Below are 26,449 nucleotides of genomic sequence, written 5' to 3' on the forward strand. Positions count from 1 at the left end.
GTGTGGACTTTTTCTTTAGGTCATCTATAAATGCTCCTTCTTCTGATTTATAATTGGAGGAAGTTAATTCTAAGACCTATGGGAAGTTATAGCGGAGGAGGGAAAGGCAAGTACTGTATAACCTAATAAATTTAGAACTTGGGCCTTGTTACCCAACTTTTCCACTGTACAACTTTGTACAAGTTACTTAATCTCCCCATGCCCCAGTTTCCTCATCTCTAAAATGGGACCATAATAGTGCTACTTCACAGGGTTGTTGGGAGGATTAAATGAGATAATATATGTAAAGTGCTTAAGCACAGAACCTGGTTCATCAAAAGCACCCAATAAACAATAGTTATCTCTATTGCCAGTCTGCATGAGGCATTCACATGATCACAGCAGATGCCTGCGTAGAGCCTGCTATGGGCCAGCACTTTCCTAAGAGCTTCACATGTATTGACTATTTAATATCACACCTAATCCTCATGACACCTGGGGATTAGATACTATTATCTACATTTACTGATGTAAAAAACAAAAAACAAAAAAACAAAAAAGGAAGGTTTAAAATCTGCAACCTGCCCAAGGCCACAGAGTTCCTGAATAGCAGAACAGGTTATCCCCAAACCTATGATTTTAACTTCCCTCAAGCCCATCTTGGTGGGTGCGCTCTTGGGATGGTTGGAGCTGGTGATGGTTAAATTGCCTAACCCTAAGGGGCCTCAGTGACTTACTCTCACCATCCGGTGAGAGATTGGAAAGAGATATTGGAGAAAGGCATTTTCCCCAAGGCTCAAAGAAAGTCTGAAAAAAAAAAAATCCCTCCAACTAGAGTATGAATTCTCCAAAAAAACTTCATTTCATACCTCTAAGGAATGTTATTTTCCCCAATGCCCTCACTCAGCCTCAAGCACATCTTCAAATCCCTGCAAAAGACTCAGGGGTTCAGGTGGGTTCTCCTGGGTTGCCTTTTACTCCAAGGAACAGATGTTGCATAATGGAACTAATAGGCTTCAAGTTATATGAGCAGCAAGACTAACATCTTCTGTTAATAATGCTGTGAGTGATAAGAGCTCCCATTGGGCTATTATTACTCATAGCGAGACATTGACTTTACTCTCAGAGTCTCAAAAGCACTTGGCTGATCTGAATTAATTAAGCCATATAAACCTCCTGAGAGGCAGAGAGAAAACCTAGGAAGAAAAAGAGGTGGGAGAAGAATAGGAAAGTGTTGTCTGGGATGCCTGGGTGGCTCAGCAGTTTAGCGCCTGCCTCCGGCTCAGGGCATGATTCTGGAGTCCTGGGATCGCGTCCCACATCGGGCTCCCTGCATGGAGCCTGCTTCTTCCTCTGCCTGTGTCTCTGCCTTTCTCTGTGTGTCTCTCATGAATAAATAAACTCTTAAAATCTTTACAAAAAACAAAAAACAAAAAAAAGGAAAGTGTTGTCTGAGATGAGCCTCCCCAGTGGACGGATAATATTACTGCAAGTGAACCTCACCAGCATAGCTAATGATACCCCCAGGGAAAATTACAAGTCATTTGTAACAACAGAAATTACCACTGACAGTGATTAAAATGCTAGGATCTTAAAATACTCAGAGCTCAAAGTGTCCTTAGAGATCATCTGGCATAATCTCTTACTTTAAGACTAAAAAAGCCAACCACTTAGATGAGTGAGAGCAGAAGGCAGACCTGCTGATCCTCAGGATTCTTTCCTGCTGCTGGCCTTGAGCTACCCAGGACCAATCATTGAAACTCCCTGCAGCAGGAGGTGCTGTGCCCAAACCAACTTCCCCCAGAACCAGCGGCCCCAAAGACTCCAGGTGTTTCATAGAGCTCTATAAAGAGCTGCCAAAAAGCATAGACCATTCTGCACCTGAATGCAAAGTATTCGTCACCCAGTGACAAAGGCACTCCCTTTGGTCCATTAAAAAGGAGAATAACGGAGTGAGGTCCTTCTGCTATATAATAGTCCACAAGTGCATCCAGCTGCACCCTGGCCCAAGCACACTTCTCTGTAGAGTGCCAGGAGACTCGGGGACCAGCATGTCTTCTGATCCTGCTCCTGGAGGGTCCCAGCCCCTTCCAGTAATTTCTACTGGGAATCACCCATATCCTTCACATCATATCCATTAACATACCCGCTCTTCTAGACCCTTTCTGAGTTATTTTTCACCACATACATATGGATATCTTTCCATGTAAGTACACAGAGATGAACATTGTTCTTTCTAACGACTGCATGGTATTTTACTGCACAGGTATACCGGGATGTAATCACCAATCTTCCTTTGTTGTTTCCAATTTAGGTCCTTCCCATTGTTCACAATTAAAAACATACAGCAGTGACCAATTATACATACACCTTTGCCCACTTTTATGATTATTTCTTTAGGATAAATCCTTATAAATGGAATTGTCAAATCAAAGAAGATGGACTTTTTAAATGTTTTTGACATAATCTGCCAAATTTATCCCCCCAAAATGGTGTCACAGTGGGGTCCCACAAGATTTCTGAGGTTAATCATTAATGACTTCAAATAGTTTTCTTGCTTTTCATCCAGCTTCATTCCAATAGAAGTTAGCAGCCAAGTCAAATGCCAAATTGTACATTTACCAGAAATCTAAAGAGGATGAACAACTTTCTGTAAATGGTGATAGCTTTGAAGAAATGAGGAGAGGTTACCCCTGGAAGCAGTGAGATAAAGGTGCTTTTTCTTTATTATGCATCTTAATTTTGATAAAAACATCATTTTCTTTTGGTAAATTTCCAGTTTGGGATACTGATTATTTCTGCATGGTGAAATTTGAAATATTATTATTCCTTATTTTGCTTATCAGTATTTTCTAATATTTTTACAATGTCCTTGTAATACTAGTGCAGGTTTTTCAACTTTGGCACTATTGACATTTTGGTCCAGATGATTCTACATTGTGGGGGGCTGTCCTATGTGGAATAGGATATTTTGTAGCTTCCCTGACCTCTACCCATTAGATGTCAGTAGCACCGTCTGGTTGTGACAACCAAAAATGCCTCTAAATATTTCCATATGTATCTTGGGGGTCAAAATTTCCCCCAGTTGAGAACTGTTGCTAGTGTAATAGACAAGACCAAAAATAATAATAAACATTTATAGTACTCTGTGCCAGATGCCATTCCCAGTGCTTCGGGAGTATTATCATGTTGATTATTTTCAACAATCCTTTGAGGTGGATAGTATTATTATATCCATTTTACCCTAAAAGGAAACTCAGAATAGAGAGGTTGAATAACATGCCCAAGTTAATTTCCATGAGAAATTGAGAAGCCCAGATTGAAATCCAGTTGACTCTAGAGTCTGTGTGGGTAATCATTTTTCTGAAGCTGCTACCCACTGAAATACTTTTAAAGAGTCTTTTGGGGGATGCCTGGGTGGCTCAGCGGTTGGATGGCTGCCTCTGCCAGGCAGAGGAGCCTGCTTCTCCCTCTGCCTATGTCTCTACCTCTCTCTCTCTCCCTTTCTCTCTGTCTCTGTCTCTGTCTCTGTCTCTCATGAATAAATAAATAAATCTTTAAAAAAAAATAAAAGACTCTTTTGGGCACCTGCGTGGCTCAGTGGTTGAGCATCTGCCTTTGCCTCAGGTGGTGATTGAGTCCCGCATCAGGGTCCCTGCAGGGAGCCTGCTTCTCCCTCTGCCTATGTCTCTGCCTCTCTTTCTGTGTCTCTCATGAATAAATAAATAAAATCTTTTTTAAAATACTGTTTTGAGCCATTTAATTCTCTCCAGAAAATCTTATAAAATATTTTTAAATACATACAATAATTCAATGAACATTCATATACTTATCATCTAAATTTAATGACAATCAAGATTTGACATACTCAATTTATTTGTCCCTTCCTTCTTTCCCTCTTTCCTCTCTTCCTTTCTCTCTTCTCTCTTCTTGATTCTTTTCTCCCTCTTTCCATTTCTTCTCCTCTCCTCTTTTTCCTTTCTTCCTATTATATCATCTTTTATATAGTTCTAAAAAATACGGATATTTTCCTACATAGCCATAATGCCTATTATACCTAACAAAGTCAACAAAAATTCTTTATCAATCCATATTCAAATTTTCCCATTTTCTCAAAAATGTCATTTAATTTTGAAAATGTCCAACTTTGGACACTAAGAAACACAAAGCAGTATTTCTCCGTATATTGTATACAGAAACTAAAAGAAGAGTGTAGTCATACAAGTGAAATTCATAGGCACTCTCTACATGGTTTGAGGTGAAAATGAGAGGAAAACATGCAGCCCACAACCACAGTAAAGATCCTATTGCTGGTTTTGGGATACAAGTCCTGACATGAGAAGGAACACAGTTGATTATTAAAGTTAATTTTAATAACAGCAGGAAACTGGGGCTAGCCTTTAGAATTTCTCTACTCAGCTTTCTCAGTGTGTATTTATGATTTCATTTTAGTGCTTGTTGATTTACTTCCATTAGCCCCTAAAAACCCTGACTCTTTCTTTCTGTTGTACTTAAAACACAGTAGAAATTCCTCACAAGTCTGTGGCTAAGGACTAGTCTTCAAGATGGTGAAGACAGTACAAATTGGTCTTACTTTATTTGAGGGCAGGAGGTTAAAGAAAGCAGAATTCTTTGGAGATCGGTAGCAATCGTGGCTACACCTTCACCCCACAGCCACTTGCTGGAATGCAATAAGGGCAAAAAGCAGAACCCTCGTATTAGTTTCTTATGGCTCCTGTGACAAATTGTCGTGCACTTGGTGACTTAAAACAGCATACTTTTTTAAAATTTCATTTTTTTTTCATCATGGTAAGTATACTTTTTAATCATCATCCTCCATTTCACCTATTCTCCCACTCACCTCCCCTCTGGTAACCATCAGTTTGTTCTCTATAGGTAGGAGTCTGTTTCTTGGTTTGTCTCTCTTTTTTTTCCTTTGCTTATTTGTTTCTCAAATTCCACATATGAGTGAGATCATATAATTTGTCTTTCTCTGACTGACTTATTTTGCTTAGCATTATAGTCTCTAGCTCTATCCATGTTGTTGCAAATGGAAAGGTGTCATTCTTTTTTATGGCTGAATTATATTCCATTATGTATACATATACACACACACATATATAATGTATTTGCATACATATATAATGTATATAAACATATCACCTCTTGTTTATCCGTTCATCTTTCAACGGACACTTGAGCTGCTTCCATATCTTAGCCATTGTAAATAATGCTTCAACAAACATAGGGGTGCATATATACTTTTGAATTAGTGTTTTTGTATTTGGGGGGTAAATGCCCAGTAGTGTGATTACTGGATCATAGGATAGTTCTATTTTTAACTTTTTGAGGAATCTCCAGACTTTTTTCACAGTGGCTGCACCAATTTGCATTCCTACCAACAGTGTATGAGTGTTTCCCTTTCTTCACATCCTCGCCAACACTTATTTCTTGTGTGTTGATTTTAGCCAATCTTATGGGAGCTGATATCTTATTGTAATTTAGATTTGCATTTCTCTGATGATAAGCAATGTTGAGCATCTTTTCTTGTGTCTTTTGGCCATCTGAATGTCTTCTTCAGAGAAATGTCTATTCATGTCTTCTGCCCATTTTTTAATTGGATTAATTGTTTTTGGGGTATTGAACTGCACTAGTTCATTATATAGTTTGAATACTAAACCTTTATCGGATGTGTCATTTGCAAACATCTTCTCCCATTCTGTAGACTGCCTTTTAATTTTGTTGATTGCTTCCTTCACTGTATAGAAATTTTTTATTTTGATGTTGTCCCAATAGTTTATTTTTGCTTTTGTTTCTCTTCCCTCGGGAGACATATCTAGAAAAATGTTACTATAGCTGATGTTAGAAAGATTACTGCCTGTACTCTCTTCTAGGATTTTTTATGGTTTCAGGTCTCACATTTAGGTCTTTAATCCATTTTGAGTTCATTTTTTTTTTTTTTTTTTTTTTTACAGAAATACAAATAATTGTATTTTTGTATATTATATAGAGAATATAATTGTATATTGAGAATATTATTAAAATTGTACGCCAACAAACTGGACAATCTAAGAGAAATGGAAAAATGCCTAGAAATATAACCTACCAAAATTGAAGCTGGAAGAAATAGAAAATTTGAACAGACTGATTACCAGCAATGAAATTGAATCAATAGTCAATAATCAAAAAATTCCCAACAAACTAAAATCCAGAACCACATGGCTTCATAGTGATGTTCTACCAACATTTTAAAAAGTTGATATCTATTAATATCTATTCTATCTATTCTTTTCAAACTATTCCAAAAAATGCAAGAGGAAAGGAAACTTCCAACTTCATTCTATGAGGCGAGTGTTATTCTAATACCAAAACCAGATAAAGATACCATAAAAAAGAACTATAGGCCAATATCTCTGATATAGATGTAAAAATCCTCAACAAAGTACTAGCAAACAGAATCCAACAATACAGTAAAAAAATAATTTACTACAATCAAGCGGGATTTATTCCTAGGAGGCAAGGGTGGTTCAATATTCACAAATCAATCAATGTGATCCATCACATCAATAAGAGAAAGAATAAAAAACCATATGATCATTTCAACAGATGCAGAAAAAGTGTTTGATAAAGTACAACATCCATTAATGATTAAAAAAAAACCCTCAACAAAGTAGGCCTAGAGGGAACATAATTCAACATAATAAAAACTTTATATAAAAACCCCACAGTTTTTCTTTTTTTTTTTTTTTTTTGCATTTTCTTTTTTTTTTTTTTTATTGGTGTTCAATTTACTAACATACAGAATAACACCCAGTGCCCGTCACCCATTCACTCCCACCCCCCGCCCTCCTCCCCTTCTACCACCCCTAGTTCGTTTCCCAGAGTTAGCAGTCTTTACGTTCTGTCTCCCTTTCTGATATTTCCCACACATTTCTTCTCCCTTCCCTTATTTTCCCTTTCACTATTATTTATATTCCCCAAATGAATGAGAACATATAATGTTTGTCCTTCTCCGACTGACTTACTTCACTCAGCATAATACCCTCCAGTTCCATCCACGTTGAAGCAAATGGTGGGTATTTGTCATTTCTAATAGCCGAGTAATATTCCATTGTATACATAAACCACATCTTCTTTATCCATTCATCTTTCGTTGGACACCGAGGCTCCTTCCACAGTTTGGCTATCGTGGCCATTGCTGCTAGAAACATCGGGGTGCAAGTGTCCCGGCGTTTCATTGCATTTGTATCTTTGGGGTAAATCCCCAACAGTGCAATTGCTGGGTCATAGGGCAGGTATATTTTTAACTGTTTGAGGAACCTCCACACAGTTTTCCAGAGTGGCTGCACCAGTTCACACTCCCACCAACAGTGTAAGAGGGTTCCCTTTTCTCCGCATCCTCTCCAACATTTGTTGTTTCCTGCCTTGTTAATTTTCCCCATTCTCACTGGTGTGAGGTGGTATCTCATTGTAGTTTTGATTTGTATTTCCCTGATGGCAAGTGATGCAGAGCATTTTCTCATATGCATGTTGGCCATGTCTATGTCTTCCTCTGTGAGATTTCTGTTCATGTCTTTTGCCCATTTCATGATTGGATTGTTTGTTTCTTTGGTGTTGAGTTTAAGAAGTTCTTTATAGATCTTGGAAACTAGCCCTTTATCTGATAGGTCATTTGCAAATATCTTCTCCCATTCTGTAGGTTGTCTTTGAGTTTTGTTGACTGTATCCTTTGCTGTGCAAAAGCTTCTTATCTTGATGAAGTCCCAATAGTTCATTTTTGCTTTTGTTTCTTTTGCCTTCGTGGATGTATCTTGCAAGAAGTTACTATGGCCGAGTTCAAAAAGGGTGTTGCCTGTGTTCTTCTCTAGGATTTTGATGGAATCTTGTCTCACATTTAGATCTTTCATCCATTTTGAGTTCATTTTTATATATGATGTAAGAAAGTGGTCTAGTTTCATTCTTTTGCTTGTGGCTATCCAGTTTTCCCAGCAGCATTAGTTGAAAAGACTATCTTTTTTCCACTGTGTAATCATTCTTCCTTTGTCAAAGATTAATTAACCATATAATTGTGGGTTTATTTCTAGGTTTTCCATTCTATTCCATTGATCTGTCTGTTTTTATGCCAGTACCATACTGTTTTAATTATTGCCATTTTGTAATATAACTTAAAATATGGAATTATACCTTCAATTTTGTCTTTCTTTTTCGAGATTGCTTTGGCTATTTGAGGTCTTTTGTGGTTCCATAAAAATTTTAGGATTGTTTGTTCTAGTTTAACATGGCACACATTTATGCCCTTACAGTTATGAAGGTCAGAAGTCAAAAATCACTGGTCCAAAACTTAAGTGTTGGTGAGGCAGTGCTTTTAGGGAAGAATCATTTTCTTGCCTTTTCTAGCTCTAAAGCTTCATTCTTTGCATTCCTTGGTACTTGGCCCCTTCCTCCATCTTCAAAGCCAGCAGTATAGCATCTGCCCTGGGTTACATTGCCTTATTCTGTCACAGCTCCCTCTGCCTCTTTTTTTTTTTTTTTTAAGATTTTATTTATTTATTTGAGAGAGAGAGAGAGAGCACAAGCAGGGGAAGGGGCAGAGGGAAAAGAAGGAAGCAAGCTCCCTGCTGAGCAGGGATCCCAATGCACAGCTTGATTCCAGAACCCCAAGATCCTGACCTGAGCTGAAAGAAGACCCTTAACCAACTGATCCACTCAATACCCCTGCCTCCTTCTCATAATAACTTTTATGATTACATTTAGAGCCCATCAGATTAACCCACATTAATCTTCCCATCTCACAATCCAGAATTAATCACATCCCCAAAGGTCTTTTGCCATAAAGGTAACATTCACAAATTCAGAAACTAGGATCTGGAAATCTTTGGAGGCTGTTATTCAACCTATCACAGTTCTGCTTGAGCACAACTCATCCCAGTAGTAATACCACTTATATTTTGAGACCACAAAAGTTTTACATGTGTTTTTCATTTGATTATCACAACAATCTTTCAAGTTAGGCAAAGTTTACATTCTCCCAGAAGCAAGCCCTGAGGTAGGGAGTTAAGTGCATTTATTTAAGAGGTGACCCTAGAAGCGCAAGCAGAGAGAGAAAGGGAGGGGAAGGAAGCCAGTAAAAGGTGTGGTATCAAGCCAGTTACTACTGTGGAAAACTGAAGCTCTACCACCTGGTAAATTAAGAGAAGGTATAGAGACCTCAGTTATCCAACCAGGGTCTGAAGAAGCTGAGGCTTAACCAACTCCCCCATGCAACCTTGATGGAGGGCAATTCAGAGGACATTAACTCACACTTCCAGCTTTCCCTGATTTGGATGCCAGTATTCTCCCAAGGCCAGAAAAAGACCTCAGAATCACAAGTGTCTTCAGCAAGCAACCCAAGTGGGGAGGTGAATGCCTGGAACATTGGCCAGGGCACTAGCAGTGTTTGCTATGATCCCATTTACTAGTGAGATCCATTTATTCTTTCACCAAATATGTCTTAACTGCTTGCTTACTCTGGGCCAGACAGCATGCCAGGTGTTGGAGCTTACAAATGAATAAAGAGACAAGTTATCATACACTATGGTAAGCGCTATGCCAGAATTATAAGTATTTGTGCCTGACACATAAGAAGTTTGCAATTAAAAAATGGTTTTTAGAAATAAAGTATTAAAAGCACAGAAGACATCTGCCTGGAATTCAAATGTCCCTCTCCATCATTAGAGCCAAGCATCCAAATAAGGCACTGAGATAAAATAGGGTAAAATACCAAGTGACTGGGCCAAGGTAACCTGGTCTATGAGCAACTGAACCAGGACAAGAATTCACATTTTCTGACTCGTAAGCCAGAATTTCTTCCACTCCACGGAAAGGCCTCTGGGAGATGAGACCTCACACCTATTGCAATGCCCAGTACATAGTAAGTACCCAGTGTCCCTGTGAAATGGAAAGACTGCGTTTGGTTGACCATGAGAAAGGAAAAGCATAATCCACCACAAAAATGGCAAGGGACTTTTCTTTTGGTGAAACTGTTTAATCACCTCCCAAATGCCCTCCCCCCGCCCCTTCTAATACCTTCACATTGGAGATTAGGTTTCAGCATTTGAATGTGGGGAGAGAGGCAGGGACACAAACATCAGTCTATGGCACTACCTCATTTCAAGCTTGCTGAATTAGCAGAACAAGCTTCCCATGAGAAGAGTCAAAGCTGAACTGAATCCTTTTTTTTTTTTTTAAGATTTTATTTATTTATTCATGAGAGACACAGAAAGAGAGGCAGAGACATAGGCATAGGGAGAAGCAGGCTCCCTGCAGGGAGTCTGATGCAGGACTTGATCCCAGGACCCTGGGATCATGACCTGAGCCAAAGGCAGACACTCAACCACTGAGCCGCCCAGGTGCCCCAAAGCTGAATCCTTATTCCCTATGGGCAGCTTGCTTCTAGGCAGAAGAAGAAGCCAAGCAAGCTCAGTTATGCTTCCCAAACTTACCAGGTAGATAAATAACTCACCTGGGTATGGAGAGAGGCTAAGATCATATTAAGAAAAATGCCTCATTACAGAAACCAGGAGGAGGGAAAAAGCCCTTCTTCTCTAACACTATGATTGGGAAGCAGAGACTCATCAGAGACTGAGGTTGTTTCTTTCTCTCAAGGTCTGGTGTTACCTCAGGTTTTGTCAACATCTGGTTCTGTCCCTTCACACTCCCCTGGCTTCCTCTTCTCAGTCTTCTTACTCACAGCCTGGTATAGTGGCCTCACTTCCTAAGTTCACTTCACTATTCAGCTCTCCAAAGGTGACACTTAACCTCTCAGTGTCCCCAATTCAAACTTACAGGAGAATATCAGAATAGCTCATCTCATTTTCTTTTTCTTCCTTTCTTTCTTTCTTTCTTTCTTTCTTTCTTTCTTTCTTTCTTCTTCTTCTTCTTCTTCTTCTTCTTCTTCTTCTTCTTCTTCTTCTTCTTGTTTTTAAGAATTTTCTCTTTTCTCTTTTCCTGAGTTGATCTTAATTTCACTCTTCTCTCTTATCCTTATCACTTCCATGTACCTGGTCTCAGTTCCTGTGTTTGCCCTACTCCTTTATAAGAGTTATCAAACCATGGGGCACCTGGGTGGCACAGTCAGTTAAGTGTCTACCTGTGGCTCAGGTCATGATCCTAGGGTCCTAGGATCAAGCCCCACATGGAGCTCCTTGCTCAGTGGGGAGCCTGGTTCTCTCTCTGCCTGCAGCTCCCCCTCCTTATGCAAATTATTATGCAAAAAGTTGAAATAACTCAAATGTCTGTGAACTGACAAATAGAAATAGACAAATTGAACTGACAAATATACCAAAATGTGGTATAACCATACAGTGGAATGCTATTTGACAATAAAAAGGAACAAAATACTAATACATACTAAAACATGGATGAACCTCAAAAACATTATGCACAGTGGAAGAAGCCAGACACAAAAGAACACATATGGTGTGATTCCATCTGTACAAAATATTCAGAAGAGGCAAATCTATAGAGACAGAAAGTAGGTTAGTGGTTGCCTAGAACCGGGGGTGGGAATAAGGAGTGACTGTAAATGAGCACCAGGTTTCTTTTTACGATGATGGAAATGTTCTAAAATGAGATTGTGGTGAAGACTGTACAACTCTGTCAATATACTAAAATTTCTTTGAATCGTATACTTTAAATGGATGAATTATATGATATATGAATTATATTTCAATAAAGCTATTCTTTAAAAGAAAAGGAAGGGAGGAAAGAGGGAAGAGAAGATTTTTGTCAGCCGTGATGGTCATAGCCTTCATAGTACCAGACTGCCTGAGAAGCCAAAATCATCAGAATGTTGCCAAGTGAGAGAAAGGTGGAAGGTCTTGAAAAATTTTAGATGCAGGAGATCCTGTGAAACCTGACAAACCACTTCCTTCCCGTAGACCCCATCTTCTCTCTGAATAGTGCTGGATAAACATAGCAAATGTCTAACCCATTTGTTCTTTCTTTTCTTTGGTTTGTGGTAAATATTGCTCTCTAGTTATATACTCCTTGTAATATACTCTCTGTAACATACTCTCTATCTCTTTCTAATGATGAAATATGATGGGAGCTGCTATTATTTTTCTCTAAAAATATATCCAAACTGCCTTAATTTGAATCTCAGTGTTTTCAAAACTCTTCAGTCACAAATATTCAGACAAGGTCTTAGTTCCATCCCACAGTCTGATACTCTTTCATTGGGTATGAATTTTTTAACACTCAACTCATAATCTTATTTCCAAAGTTTTGGGGAACCATCACTCTCACTTTATAGGATATTGAAGTGCATCATTATCAGGGATTTTTGGAAAGTCTGTGAAGATTATATGCATTTATTTATCAGTTAGATCTCATCAGCTTTCTGTCTTTCGTGGCTTTCTTCCTGTTTTCAAAAGACTGTGGTAGAATTAATCTCAGATTAATTCACAAAAAACTCTAATCTCATTTCTAGATTTTAGAAGCCTGAGGAAGGAGAGGTATATACGTTTGGCCTGCCATCTTGATCCGATTTGCAACTTAATTTATCATAATTATAAAGCATCCCAGTGTGTTGATGTAACATAATTTATATAACCATTTAATATTTTTCCATATTAAAATTAATGTCATAACCAACATCCTTACACATAAATCTGGGCATATGACTCTGGTTGCTTCTAAAGAAATCCTTTAAGTGTTTGTTGAATATAATAATAAAATGAGTTGATGGTCTCTGTTTGGGTTTTTATAAACATGTATTATCAAAGGGTTGGACATGTCAGTGCACTATGCTTAATCTAAGGACAAGAGAGTAAGAAAACCAGATCAATCTTTAGTTTGGGAATCAAACTACATCAGAATTCTCTACTCTCAACTCTTCATGATGCCTAAAAATTCATCTTCTAATTCTTTCTTTATTCCCTTACCAAAGTCCCTGTACAGAATCAAAAGAAGGACAACATGGAGAAAGATCTAAGCTGTTGAATAAGCTCAGTCCTGGAGAGCAAACGGATGTTTGGCTGGAACCACTCAGATACCTAAAAGGTTTTTATCTTTGGAACCATTAATCTAACACGGTCGTTTGCACCAGCTTTATTTTTTAACTTAAAAACAGATTTGTGAAAATTCTAGGCTTTCTTTGTACTTTGTGCTGTGTTCTGCACAATCTAATGAGCCCTAATAAGCCACAAGAATTTTTAAAGCTGGGAACCCTGGGTGGCGCAGCAGTTTAGCGCCTGCCTTTGGCCCAGGGCGCGATCCTGGAGACCCGGGATCGAGTCCCACATCGGGCTCCCGGTGCATGGAGCCTGCTTCTCCCTCTGCTTATGTCTCTGCCTCTCTCTCTCTCTGTGACTATCATAAATAAATAAAAATTTAAAAAAAAAAGAATTTTTAAAGTTCTGTTAATTCAGCACTGGAAGAATAATCAAAGCTACTTTACTTCTCTGAGGACCCCAAGTGAAATAAAGAAAGAGGTATAAATGTAGCTTTTACTAAAGATCTTAGTTACTTCCCAAGAGGTATAAAAGATGGGAGGAGGTATAGAGGAAATGTGAACACAACCAGATAAGTCAGAGGCTCTCAATAAATATTTGTTAAATAAATGAGTCAGAATTCTATCCAAGAAGGGGGTGGCAGTCAAGCCTCTAACCAGGTGCATCAAAAGGATCATATTTTAAGATAAGTCAAAAGGGGCAGAAATAGTATATTTATTATTTTCTAGGTTGAAAACAGGCTTATAAGAAATCTCGAAAATGATTAGTATAAATTTTAAAGAAATGGCAAAATCCCACTCCAATTTAACATGAAAATTTGTGTTTTTTTTTTCAATTTTCCCAATTTACTCCATATCCTTTTCCCTCCTATAAGGAAGTGCTGGAATGAGGAAGGGGGTAAGATGAATTTAGGGAAAAAGTAAACTAAAGAAAATTTGACTTTGTTCACTTAGTCTTTCAAGTCTTCATGAATCTTTTATTCAACTACCATTTATTGAGTGCTTAATATGTGCAGGAGCCCTTTCCTTTGTTTTTAAAAATACTTTTTCTTAAAAAAAATACTTTTTCTTATTATAAAATAAGAGTAGAAATTTTGAAAGATTTATAAATATATAAAGAACATAATAGTAATTTGTAATATTGTACCATCTAGAGATAGCTACTGTTGATATTTTGAGGGTATTTTCTTTTTTTTTTTTTTTTCTAATTTCTTTTAGTAATTAGGATCCTATTAAACAACTTTTTCAAGATATTTTAACAGAATTTTTTCTTCCTATTTTTTTTCATTAGTTATATTAAGACCATTTTCATGGGTCACTAAGAAATCTTCAAAATATGATTTTATGGATGAATAATACTCCCCTAACTGAATGCACAATACTTCCTCCAATGGAGGCACCATACTGTACATAACCTTCTCTCTGTTATTGGACATTTCAGTGCTTTCCAATGTTTTATTACTAGTATACATAAATATTTTTGTGCCCCTGATTATTCTCACAGGAAAGATTGCTAGAATCATAATACCTGGACCAAGCAGATCATGAGAAGACCTACAAGCACTATCCAACATAATGTTCTCTGATGATGAAACACTTTATATCTGCACTGTCTGACATGGTAACCAATCACCACGTATGACTACTGAGCACCTAAAATGTGGATAGCACAACTGAGAAACTGGATTTTTTCAGTTTAATTTCATTTTAATTAATTATTTTTTTTCATTTAAATAATTTAAAATTAAATAGCCTCCTGTGGCTAATGGCTATGATATTGAACAGTGCGGCAAAATAACTCATCCAAAGTCTTAATTTGCTTGACTTTCAGAGATTTCCACAAAGTGGTCTCCATTCTGTTTCCATAGGACTGAGTTCAAGGAAGTACTCATACCAGTTGCGTGGGACAATAGAGTTGCAGGATGATAACTGAGGATTTTGTTTATGCTTTTGTTTATGTGAATTGTACCCTGCTGTTATATCAGGTGGTCTCAGAAGACGTGAAGCCAAGCTATGAGCAGGCCTGGATCTGACTCATGAAAATAAGCCTTATGTATATATGGTAAATCTAGAGAGAAACTCTTTTGCTCCTAGAAGGTCGGATGTGACCCTCCCTTACTCAGACATTGCCATCCCTGTCTCTGTGCCTACTGGTGAAGTTGTAGGGACTTCCTTCTATACCTTGAGACAGGTAAATGTCAATTAATTTAATTAGATGGTACCTGGGGCTGTTCTCTCCATCAGTGTATACCAATTGTTAGCATTTTTCAATATAATGATCATGCAAAGGGTAGGAGCTTTTAAAAGGATCTTGCCATATCTGGACATATTTCTTCCACTCAAGAGTTAGTACCAATACATTCCTACCATCAGTATATGCAAGTGCTCATTTTAGCACAGCATACATATTATTTTTTTATATTTACAAATTTAATGGATAAAAATGGCCATTTAAATTTATGTTTCTTAAATCTTTACAGGCAAAATGCTAAGAGAGCTCCCATCTTTTAAAAAGTTTCCTTTCTTGATTCCAGCAGGCCACTTCTAGCTATCATCTCATTTCTCTGTTCTCCCAAACAGCAAAACTTTTTGAGTTATCTCTGCTCTCTGCCTCCAATTCTCTTTTCCTGTTCTCTCTTGGACTCATTTCTTTCAAACTTTCACCCTCATCCACTCTATTAGATTGTTCTTCTAAAGGTCACCAATAACTTTCATGTTGCTAAGTCCAGTGGTTACTTTTTAGTCCTTTTTATACATGACCTATCAACAGAATTGATGCCCTCATCCTGAAATGCTTTCTTCTTTTGGTTTCTTGTATGTCTCTTCATTTTCTCTCCTCAGTGATCAGTCCTTCAGAGTCTCTTGCTAGTTCCTCCTATCTCCCCAGCCTCAAAAAGTTGGTATTCCTTAGTAATTAGTACTTGGAATTTTCAAATCTATTGATGCTTGATCCCTAAGTTACCTCATTAGTCTCAGTGCTTTAGATGATAGCCATGTCCCAGCAGTTCCCAAAATTATTATCTCCAGCTCAGACTTCTCTCCCCAAAATTCAGACTTGCACACTAACTCTATCAGTATTATCAACTTGAATATATCAAGTGAACATGTTCAAATTTATGTTCTTGATTTCCCACCTCAAATTTCAAGTACTGGAATCATCCTTGACTACTCAGTTTTCCTCACATCCCAAATCTATTAGCAAATACTGTCAGTTTAGGTTAAGATATATCCAGAATCTGACTTCTTGCCACATCCACTGCTATCACCCTGGTTCAAGTCGCATCATCTCTCACCTAGTATCACAATTGCTCTTCCTGCTTCTGCCCTTGACCTGCCTTAAATCTATTTTCTAAGGGATCCCTGGGTGGCTCAGAGGTTTAGCACCTGCCTTTGGCCCAGGGCACGATGTGGAGACCCAGAATCGAGTCCTGCATTGGGCTCCCGGCATGGAGCATGCATCTCCCTCTGCCTGTGTCTCTGCCTCTCTCTCTCTCTCTATGTCTATCATGAATAACATGTATGAGGCTCCAGGCAAAAATAAAACAAATGCTGCCTTTCTCTTCCCATCCCTGGCTCTGTTCTAAACCATGAAGGGGCTGACAGGCAGAGTATAGACACCCCATCTTGCATGCCAGAGCTTTATCCACACAAAAACAGTGGTCCCTTAGCCACCCCAAAGGCCTAGGGATGTGTACATCTACAGTATGGTCATCCACTTGGGAGGATGGACTTAGCAAAGAGCTGTGCACAAGCCCTGGAGGCAGGTATGGGACTGTTTGGGCAGGGAATTCTAGGTTTCTGGGTACCCATCACATGGTCTACAAAGGGTAAGAAGATGTCCAGGTGGGGCACATTACTTTGGCCTCTAAAGAAGGGCATAGTTAGAGGAGCCAAAGAGAGACTCCACTAAAGTAAAGGCATGGTGCAGGGCCTCCAGTTGCCTGGATTCAATGGACTGGATGGAGATATATCCTATCCTACTAATACACATATCTTGCTCTGTGAATGTGAGTTCTATAAAGGCAGATCATATCTCATTCAACTTGTATCCTCAGCAGCTAGTACACTGTCAAGCATATAATAAATACTCAAGTTACATTGCATAAATGCAATCTTTCTGGATTTCATCCATACAATAAAGGAGGTTAGAGTAGATATTTTATAAAGTATCTTCAAATTCTAGCATCCCATGATTTCTATAATTTCTGAAATAAAAGGTTCTCCATTTCCTTCTCAAACACCCACATACCAAAGCCTCATTCCAACCTGAATTTCTTTTCTCTTCTGATGAAAACCTTTTGTACATAGCTATATTATGCTTACAGTGTTACAAGAACTGGTTAAGGTTTTAAAACTGTACTGCAATCAACCTGTTCAGGCAAGGAATTAAATACCAAGAATGCCTTTTCTGTCTCTGAATATTGTGACCCTGAGTGATGTCTCCCCCCCACCCCACCTACTTTTGCTGCTGGACTTAGACAAGTATACCTGCTTTTCAAAGACCATCTGAAATTACCTCTAAAAAGCAACTGCTTTGAGAATCAGGCTTATAATTAAACAGTAATTGAAGTGTCCTGTGGCTTTATGTATGGGTCTTATCTAATGCTTAAGTAGATAAACGCATGGCTTAAAAGTCAGAATGGAATTAGATGCTTGTACAAGTGAGCAGAGGTCTCTGTTAAGCAATGTTGCTTCTTTAAAACCCAACTTGGTTTCCTTTCTGTCATAGCACCTACATGACAATGACATCAGTCCTACCCTGCAGAAGTGACTGTCAGAGAACCAGGGAATGATAGAGCTGAAATGGACCTCAACTAGCTCCTCATCCAAAGCCCTTGTTTCACAGGAAATTAAAACCCAGGGAGGTAAGGTCACAGGTAGAAGAGGAGGAGATCAAGGGATTTAGGAAGTAAGACTATGATGACTTGGGTGACTTACTGGATGCAAGCTGTTAGAGAAAGGAATGGAGGACAATTGCTAATTTCTTAGTTGGGGTTAAATGAGAAAGAGCAAGTTTGAAGAAAATTTGATGAGCTCAGTTGGGGTCATGTTGAGTTTGAGGTGCCTGTGTAGCATACAGACATATATCAAGTAGACAGTTACATATTACAAATCTGAAACTGAAGAAAAAGGACAGAGTTAAAGAGATAAATTTAGGAGTCATCATCCTACCCACTTGGTGTTTAAAACTATTATAAAGTGAGAAAAGAAATCAGGAAAAGGGAGCAATTAGGACATAGCCAGCGGAATATTGACATTCAAGGGTTTTATTAAAAATAATAAATAAAATAAAATAAAGAAGAGTTTACAAAGTAGCTTACAAAAGAGTGACCATGGAATAGAGGGAAATTGGATAGAATGGTGTTAGTAAAGGCAGAGCAAGAGTGGGTTTCAATAAATATGGCACACACTGCTAGTTGCCTCCTCAATATTCATTCTCCTCTTTTTCCTTGCTAGCAAAATCCTGATTGTTTTTTCAGATTGGCAATTAACCTGTTCAAAAATTAAACTGTGATTTCCCAGGCTCCTTTGCATCTAGAAGTGGTTCGTATGACATCCCTCTGGCCAGTTAGATATAACCAGCTGTCTATCTACTTGATCAGACTGTCAAGAAAACAATTTTTTTCCTAATATAAATGGTCAAACAGCTGGCATCTCACTTTTACCCCGTTGTCTTTCTCCCCTTTCTTACTCCCGAGATCATGATTTCATGTCCAGAAATACAGCAGCTATCTAATGTGCATGAGTACAAAGGACACACACACACATACGCGGTAGATGATATGGAAAATTAGAAGCCTGATTCCCGATCTACTCAATTGACTGAGTGAGAAATGTGGGAGGCAACCATGACTCCTACTACCATCTTACTTCCTTTCATCCAAGACACTTGACTGTATCCTTAAATATCCTTCAAATTCACTTTCTTTTAGCCACTCCTAGTGTCTGCATTGTTAGGACCATATCATGCCTCACTCGGCTGACTGAACAGTCCTCCTAGGTCACCCTGCTTCCACTTTCCCCCTGCAACCTGTCCTCTAATCCGTCACCAGGTCAAAAAAAAAAAAAGGAATACTTTTGTGTTGACCACTGCTCGACCCTCCCAGTCAAGGCCCTTCCTCGTCGCTAGCTGGTGTCAGGTGCAAAGTTGCAGGGATGGGGATCCGGGTCAGAGAACCCTTCTCCTTTGACCTAGTCGGGCTGGCTGGCTCCACCGCGGTACTGGAGTAGGACCGTCTCCAAGGCCAGCACTCCTGGGTCTGGAGCTGGAAGACCAGGGGGAGGGGCTCTGTTGATTCCTCCAAAGTCTCGAGCAAGACCTGACACCCACTCCTCACCCCTTTCTCAGCCTGGGCGCCCATCCTGTGGGCTCTGGGGGCGCAGCCCTCTCTGCCGCTGGAGCGGCTCTGCGCACGGCTGCGGCCCCGCGCCCGCGCCAAGAGCGGTCCGCCCGCAGCGGGACCCTGGAGCGGTGCAGCCCCTTGAGCCCCGAGAGCCTCGAGGTCAGAGGACCCCCCCCCCCCCGGGAGCTCTGCTGTCAGTCGGGCCGGGTCACCTAGACTTGTAACTGGAGAAAGGTCCAGGTCCCGAGGGACATCTCCAGCCAGCACCTCTGGCCCAGGCTGCCTCGTGGCAAACCCACTCGACTTCTGCCCCGCGGCCAGCGGCAGCCGCGCTCCCCCAGACCCTCCCCAGGCACGCAAGTGGTCGCAGCCGTCCTGCTGGGCCCCCGCGGGCAGCGGCGGGACGGACCCCCGGCTGCTCCAAGCACCCCGAGGGGACCCTGGGCACCCTCTTCTGGCCGGGTGGCTCTCCCCGGGGTCTGAACCCCTCGCGCCCCCGCGCGTCCTTCTTTGTTTCTGAGCCGGCTCTGAACGTGATGTAACGAGGCCAGACTCGCGCGGTGCTTTCTTTCCCTCTTTCCCAGACTAAGTCCTTCCTCCCTCCAGCGCCCGGCGCCCCGTGCGCAGAGCCGGCGCCAGGCCGTGCTGCTACTCCGCTCCCAGAGCTCCGGAGACCGACGGGCACTGTCGGGAAGGACGCGCTCCCACGTCCCACCTCCTGGATGCAGAGTCAGTGGGCAAAGCCAGGCTTTCCTTCCAGAAACAAGGGAGAGATCCGAGGGGACAGCTGTTGTGGAGGTTTCTAAGGAGACTCGGCCTGGCTTCTTTCCCCGCTCCTGGGAGACGGCAGGAAACCTCAGGTATCTACCTTTGTGCCCCCAGTTGGTGGATGTTTATATGAAAGAGACAGAGGCAGTAAGAGAGAGACAGAGACAGAGAAACAGAGGAAGAAATAGAGACCCAGAGATCATGATTGGCAGACGAGTGGAGAGAGACAAGTAAGAGAGAGAGAGTTGGTGGGTGGGTGGGAAAGTGACTTGGGTTTTCTTTCTTTTTTTTTTTTTCTTTCTTATTTTTTTTAACCCACTGTGGTTTTGCCTCTGACAGAAGAGAGAACCACTGCTCTCTAACCAGCAAGCAGCCCCCAACCTGGATGGAGTGAAAGATGCGGCCTGATGACATAAACCCGAGGACTGGGCTGGTGGTGGCTCTGGTCAGTGTCTTTCTGGTCTTTGGCTTCATGTTCACCGTCTCTGGGATGAAAGGAGAGACTCTGGGAAACATCCCCCTCCTGGCCATCGGGCCAGCTATCTGCCTACCAGGCATCGCAGCCATTGCCCTGGCCAGGAAAACTGAGGGATGCACCAAGTGGCCTGAAAATGAGCTGCTATGGGTCCGCAAGTTGCCCTGCTTCCGGAAATCCAAGGACAAGGAGGTGGTGGAACTGCTGAGGACCCCTTCAGACCTGGAGTCAGGCAAGGGAAGCTCAGATGAGCTGGCTAAGAAGGTGGGCCTCAGGGGGAAGCCTCCCTGCCAGGGGCAGACAGAGGTGCCTGTGGCCAGTTCCATCACCACCCCTACACGCCCGGAAGGAGAATGCCAGAGCCTGGTCCAGAGTGGGCATCAGGAGGAGACATCTAGATACCTGGATGGCTACTGTCCCTCAGGCAGTTCCCTTGCCTACAGTGCCTTGGATGCCAAGTGCTCAGCCTGGGACCGATCTGATTGCCCTGAGCCTGAGGACAGCATCTTCTTTGTGCCCCAGGACAGTATCATCGTTTGCTCCTACAAGCAGAACAGTCCCTATGACAGATACTGTTGTTACATCAATCAGAGCCAAGGCAGGTGGGACCACGAGACAATAGTCTAAGCTTTGCATACAAGAGTTGCTGTGTTGATAGAAACGTGACTACATTCAGCTTCCAGGGGAAGGAAATTACCCTGCTCCAACAGCCTAAAAACTGTTAGAAATTGACTTGGTATGTGGTGGGTTTGCAAACCCCGGGTGCCTGAGAGCCATGTAAATAGGCATGTTGGGGACATATTTTAGGCAAGGGTGATGAGGGTTAAGGACACTGTAAGAGGCAGTGGGTAGGAGAGGAAGCAGTTCTAATTGCTTTTTAATAATTAAACCATATTGGATGTTTTGTAAAATGACCCAGAAAGTGCTAAAATCAAGATAAATCTAGAGTGGGCTACAGATATCAGCCATGAAATGATACATAGACTTGCCATAGGGAAACTGAGCTGCTTTAAGTCTCAATAAATTGAAAGACAAAACAAGTTAGTGCTTCATTATGTGAAAAGATTTTTGTCTAGTGAAAGCTTTTCATACTTATTTGCTGAAAGAAGAAAAGTCAAGATAGAAAAGCTACTCCATCCTAGGTGGGATGGTTTTTGGAGAAAGGTTAGTTAAAGGCAGTTGAATTATCTAATTGAGTTTTATGATATTACTCTCTGACAAAATCAGAGATTTCAAATAAAATAAATTAAGTGTGACCAGCTAGGTAAAAAACTAACATTTTTAGATAGTTATTAACTTCTTAAACTCATTTAAATTGATTTACTGGGTCTTTATCTTAAGTGTTTTTTAATATATACTATCATTCATGTATAATTTCCTCATCAGGTGCAAAATGACTTGATGTAATATTTTCATAGATTAGAATTTGTGTTTATCAAGTCAAAATGAGTTTTACATATGTATTCAAGTGTTTTTACATTTCTGGGAGTTCTGGTCATAACTATTCCTATATGTCTTTTAAAATCTGAAAACTATGAAGTCAATACATTAGTCTTGAACTTTATGCAGAATTTACATAAAATGCAATGGTTAAACTTATGGAAGTGTCATTATTTTTACATTTATTCAACATTCCCAAAGACTATAAATGCCAATGAAACAAGAGTTAATCTACTAGATTTAACTAAAACTCAGTTTTTATTAAGTTCACCTAATCAGTGAGTGTTGCATGACAGAAGTCTGCTTTATTTCATAATTAATTTTTTGCTGCTGAAGGAAAAAGGCACAATGGGATCCTAAAATGTATTTTCTGTTTAACTTCCTTAACTGTAATAGATAAGAGGGCAATTAGCCAGAATGCCATTTGAGAAATATTGAAAAGAAATGTTGAATTATATAGAGAAATCATGGTATATTTTTCATCTTGAAGATCAGAATATTTTGCATTCTTCACAGAATGATGATTTATTTTTAATGATCAGATAGTTTCAGCCACTTTCTCCCAAAGGAGAAACTGAGGACAAAAATTCTAGTCATACCCCTTTTGTATATTTTGGGTCCAATTCTGCAAGTCTTTAAGTGCAGCAATCATGCAGTCTTAAGAATCATGCCCTTAAAAATCACAATTTCCAAATCAATATCAAAAGAGTATGATTTTTTTTAGTAGGGCTTAAATGTCAGAAAATAAGATGTGTGATCCTGGGCAAATTTTATCTTCTTGTACCTTAGTTCTCACTCCTCAGAAATCAGGGAGGAGTGGGACGGACTTATACTAGAGTATGTCTATCGTTCATTCCTAGTTTGAATATTCTATGGCATCATGTCAAAGACACTTTAGATAATGCCAGGGAATGAGTTACAGCAAAATGCATGCCAGAGTTATGCAATTCATGATAAAAATTATGTGACATGGATTGAGTTCTTACTACTACTCAAAAGAATTTTGTAGATGTATGAAAGTAGATTGGTTTTATTGCCAAATATTATTTATTCAACAAATACATTTCTGAAAATAAAATGAAGATGTTAATTAAGAATAGTTTTTTTATGTTACTATAGCCCCCAAATAATTCAATACATACCTTTGCAGTAAATGTAATTTACTTTGGATTTGGCATGGAGGGAAAATAGTTTCCTAAAATCACAATACCTCTTAATAATTCTAGGGCATTTTGAAAGATGAAAATCATGTTTCAGTGAAGGTGAAAATTAATGGCTAACTCTCTCCAGAATAAAACTTCTAATTTGAAGGGAAAAAACCCTTTCTAATCTGCTTGCCATTTGTAGACATCTTCAGGGATGAAGAGATAGCAAGATATCAGAGAGGGATATTCACAGAAACTCAGCAAATCCTATACAAGGTCTGAAAAGAGATGTTTGTAGTGTTAGGTATGGTATAAGGTGTATAAAAGTTACTTTTCTATATCTTTTAGATCATCTCAAACCCCTTGATATCACACACACACATACACACACACACACATACTCCAATGTCCAAGTCCTAAGTCAATTACTAGTTTAGAAATCTAAGATATTTGATCACACTTTCAAGTTTATTTCAGAAGAAACTTAACTTCAGTCTTCTTCTTCCATCCACCTACTTAAAATACTTAAAGTATCTAAATATGCTCTAGAGGGAATTTTCTGCAGTGCTAAAATAATGGTTTGCAAATGTGGACTGGGTGGCTTAACTTTGATCAGAAAGAATAAAATGTGTGATTGTGTGTGTGAATTTTTAAACATCATATATTAAGTAACCCCCTCTTAATATAAAGGAAGGTAGCCTAGTGCCCCAAATCAACACTTGTTAAGTACTATTCAGAGGAAACACCCATTCTGTTGAACAGAAGTGGAAGAGAAGGAAAACAAGGTGACAAAAGTGAGCTTGTTAGAGGAAAACAGCAGCTCACTCTAGTCAACAGTTTTAGCAAATTGTTGATATTAATATAATAGACATGGGGGATCCCTGGGTGGCGCAGCGGTTTGGTGCCTGCCTTTGGCCCAGGGCGTGATCCTAGAGACCCGGGATCGAATCCCACGTCGGGCTCCCGGTGCATGGAGCCTGCTTCTCTCTCTGCCTGTGTCTCTGCCTCTCTCTCTCTCTCTCTCTGTATGACTATCATAAATAAATTTAAAAAATTTATTAAAAAAATATATATAATAGACATGAAGACTATTCCCTGTATCCTTTAAGGGTTTTCAGACAGACATAAATTAAAGTGGGTACTAGTTATTTTTTAACTTGCTGTTAATCCAGAGTCATTTCAACTTGGTTTTAAATAGGCATTTTATTTTTGAAATTATTTCTATTGATTTTTTTCTTGTTCAATATTCCTATTTATTATGCTCATGGGTTCTTTTTTTCAAACTGTTCCTTGATTTTATTTTTGGGTTTTTTGTTTTTGTTTTTGTTTTGTTTCTTGATTTCAAAGTGTGGATTTAGCCAAGATACCAAAGCTGGAGCATTTTTAGACAACTGTTTCAAGATTTAGTTTCTATTACGATCACGGTAAACAAAATCCAGATATAGTTAGGTGCAGACTCTCTTCCAAACCCTACTAATAATCTCCTTTGGAAATGTTTTCAATACTATGGATCTTAATACCCACTATGCTGGCACATGTAGTTAAGGAAAATTCATTCTTTTGAATGTTTTTCCCTTTTGTAATATCCAACCTCTATTTATTACTCTCTCCCCTCTGCACCTGTAGCATCACTTACTCAGTGAATTCATTGTTACTATTACTTTATAACATTAAAGAAATTTTTTTTGAAAATCCACAGGCCCACTATCCTAATGGAACTACTATATTTCAACTTTAGCATATTATCCTCCAGGATTCCCCCAAATGTACTTAAATATTAAAATTGTGTGTTTTTCTTTTCTCTTTTATTTATATGCCAAGTATGTTTTCATGTTTCTATGCAGTGTTCCTGATTACCATTTAACAATTGTGTAATATGCCATTTTCAAAAGGTACCATAATTTAACATGCTATTCCTTATTGCTAGCCAGATGACATATTTTATGGATGGTTTTGTATGTTTTTTTCTATTGTTGGTAACACAGCTACATTATTTGTCATTCGCCCAAAGAGATGACCATTTACAATTGAAAAGCTGTCTCCTTATGGATGAGAGTAAGGGGACAGAAATGTGTAAATGAATCAAACCCTTGACATTGTTGGTTTTCTCTTGACTCGTGGGCAAGACGTAGAGTAAGGGCCAAAATAATGCTTCTACAAAAAGGTCCCCCCTTTGGGACCAGAGCCAGTATTTTTAAGAATGAGATGGAGCCCATATTTTTAAGAGTAAGATGAAACATTTCCTCAGTTAAGATACCACTAGTGTATATCTCAAAATCAGTTTACAGAGGTGTCAATTTTCCAAAGCATAATGTTGAACAAGAAAAATGGAAACCAGATGTAGACAATAATTACTTTGTAACATTTCAAAAGCATTTTATTTAAGTATCTCACCATTTATTTTATAATATATTTAATATGTATGTATACTGTTACCTAGAACTGGAATTTCAGGAACTCAACAGACTCTACCCATGAGTTTTCTGTTTCTTCCTCAATGGAAAGAATGAATTGAAGATGGAGTTATAGACAAATGCTTGGCTCAACCAGATATCTCAATAAAGGACTGAATTTCATTCAGCCTCTTCTTGTCCACATAACATGAAATCATGTAAACACCACTGAGTCATGTCTCTGATTTCTCACCACCTACCACAGGCTCCTTACCCCATGAACAACCCACAGAAAGAAGTTTATACATGACGCTGTCCAGAAACTCACAAATAGGTAGACATTGATATCAGATATCCACAATCTTTTGCAAATTATTCCTGGGTCTGACCCTTCTTAGAGGTCCATTCTTTGTGTTTCTCTTTATTCCTCCCCCTGATTGCTTTTTACAGCTTGCAGACCTAGTATCCTCAATGACAGCACAAAGCTTTACTTGCTTTATCCATAACAAGGTACAGTGTTGCAGAATGGATCAGTTACAAAACAGGACATAAAGCTATGAAAACGTCTCTTGTGCTGCTCTTTGATAAATCTATCCCAAGAAAGTTAAATATAACAAATATCTTGGCAATTAATCACTTTCTTACTCTTTATGGTAATAAATAATTATATATGAGACAACTCCTCAGTCCGAGATCAGACCACATTTGTTTAGAAAAAAATATGCTTTTGAACATCAACTGCCTGTAATTTAACAAGAAAAGTATGGACATACCTACTCTGTAAGTGATTAGACCATCAGACCAACTCAAAAAGGTCGGCCTGCGCCTGTGCTCTTCCACCCCACCTCCCATCCTCTACAGCAGCTTCTTGACTGTGTCCTGATTGTGCTCTGGAGCTGACCACCTGAGTCTTC

At 39.3% G+C, this 26,449-nt stretch overlaps 3 protein-coding genes across 4 annotated transcripts in view; all 3 read left to right on the forward strand.

Annotated features, from left to right (window-relative positions):
• Nucleotides 1-13,319, forward strand: part of LOC144322345 (uncharacterized) — a 142,379-nt gene extending 129,060 nt beyond the window's left edge. Inside the window, exon 4 of the transcript XR_013387997.1 lies at nt 12,908-13,319. The gene's annotated coding sequence lies outside the window, so the exon portion shown is untranslated. The remainder of the gene's footprint in view (nt 1-12,907) is intronic.
• TZMP1 (transition zone microprotein 1) overlaps nt 1-26,449 on the forward strand; it is a 414,174-nt gene that overhangs the window by 156,009 nt on the left and 231,716 nt on the right. The window lies entirely within an intron of this gene.
• TMEM215 (transmembrane protein 215) lies at nt 19,637-25,722 on the forward strand. Of its 2 annotated transcripts, none has more exons than XM_077912238.1 (2): nt 19,637-20,174; nt 20,422-25,722. In XM_077912238.1, exon 2 carries the CDS (start codon nt 20,480-20,482, stop codon nt 21,182-21,184), a length of 705 nt encoding a protein of 234 aa, XP_077768364.1. In that variant the 5' UTR covers nt 19,637-20,174; nt 20,422-20,479; the 3' UTR covers nt 21,185-25,722. The 2 variants fall into 2 exon arrangements, with proteins under 2 accessions (XP_077768364.1, XP_077768365.1); XM_077912239.1 differs by lacking the exon at nt 19,637-20,174 and adding an exon at nt 20,183-20,312.

Source organism: Canis aureus, chromosome 10 (genome assembly GCF_053574225.1).
Source record: "Canis aureus isolate CA01 chromosome 10, VMU_Caureus_v.1.0, whole genome shotgun sequence".
NCBI classification, from domain to species: domain Eukaryota; kingdom Metazoa; phylum Chordata; class Mammalia; order Carnivora; family Canidae; genus Canis; species Canis aureus.

Bases quoted from the DNA above. Each gene is read 5' to 3' on its own strand.
- TMEM215 (XM_077912238.1), top strand. From the start codon at position 20,480: ATGCGGCCTGATGACATAAACCCGAGGACTGGGCTGGTGGTGGCTCTG.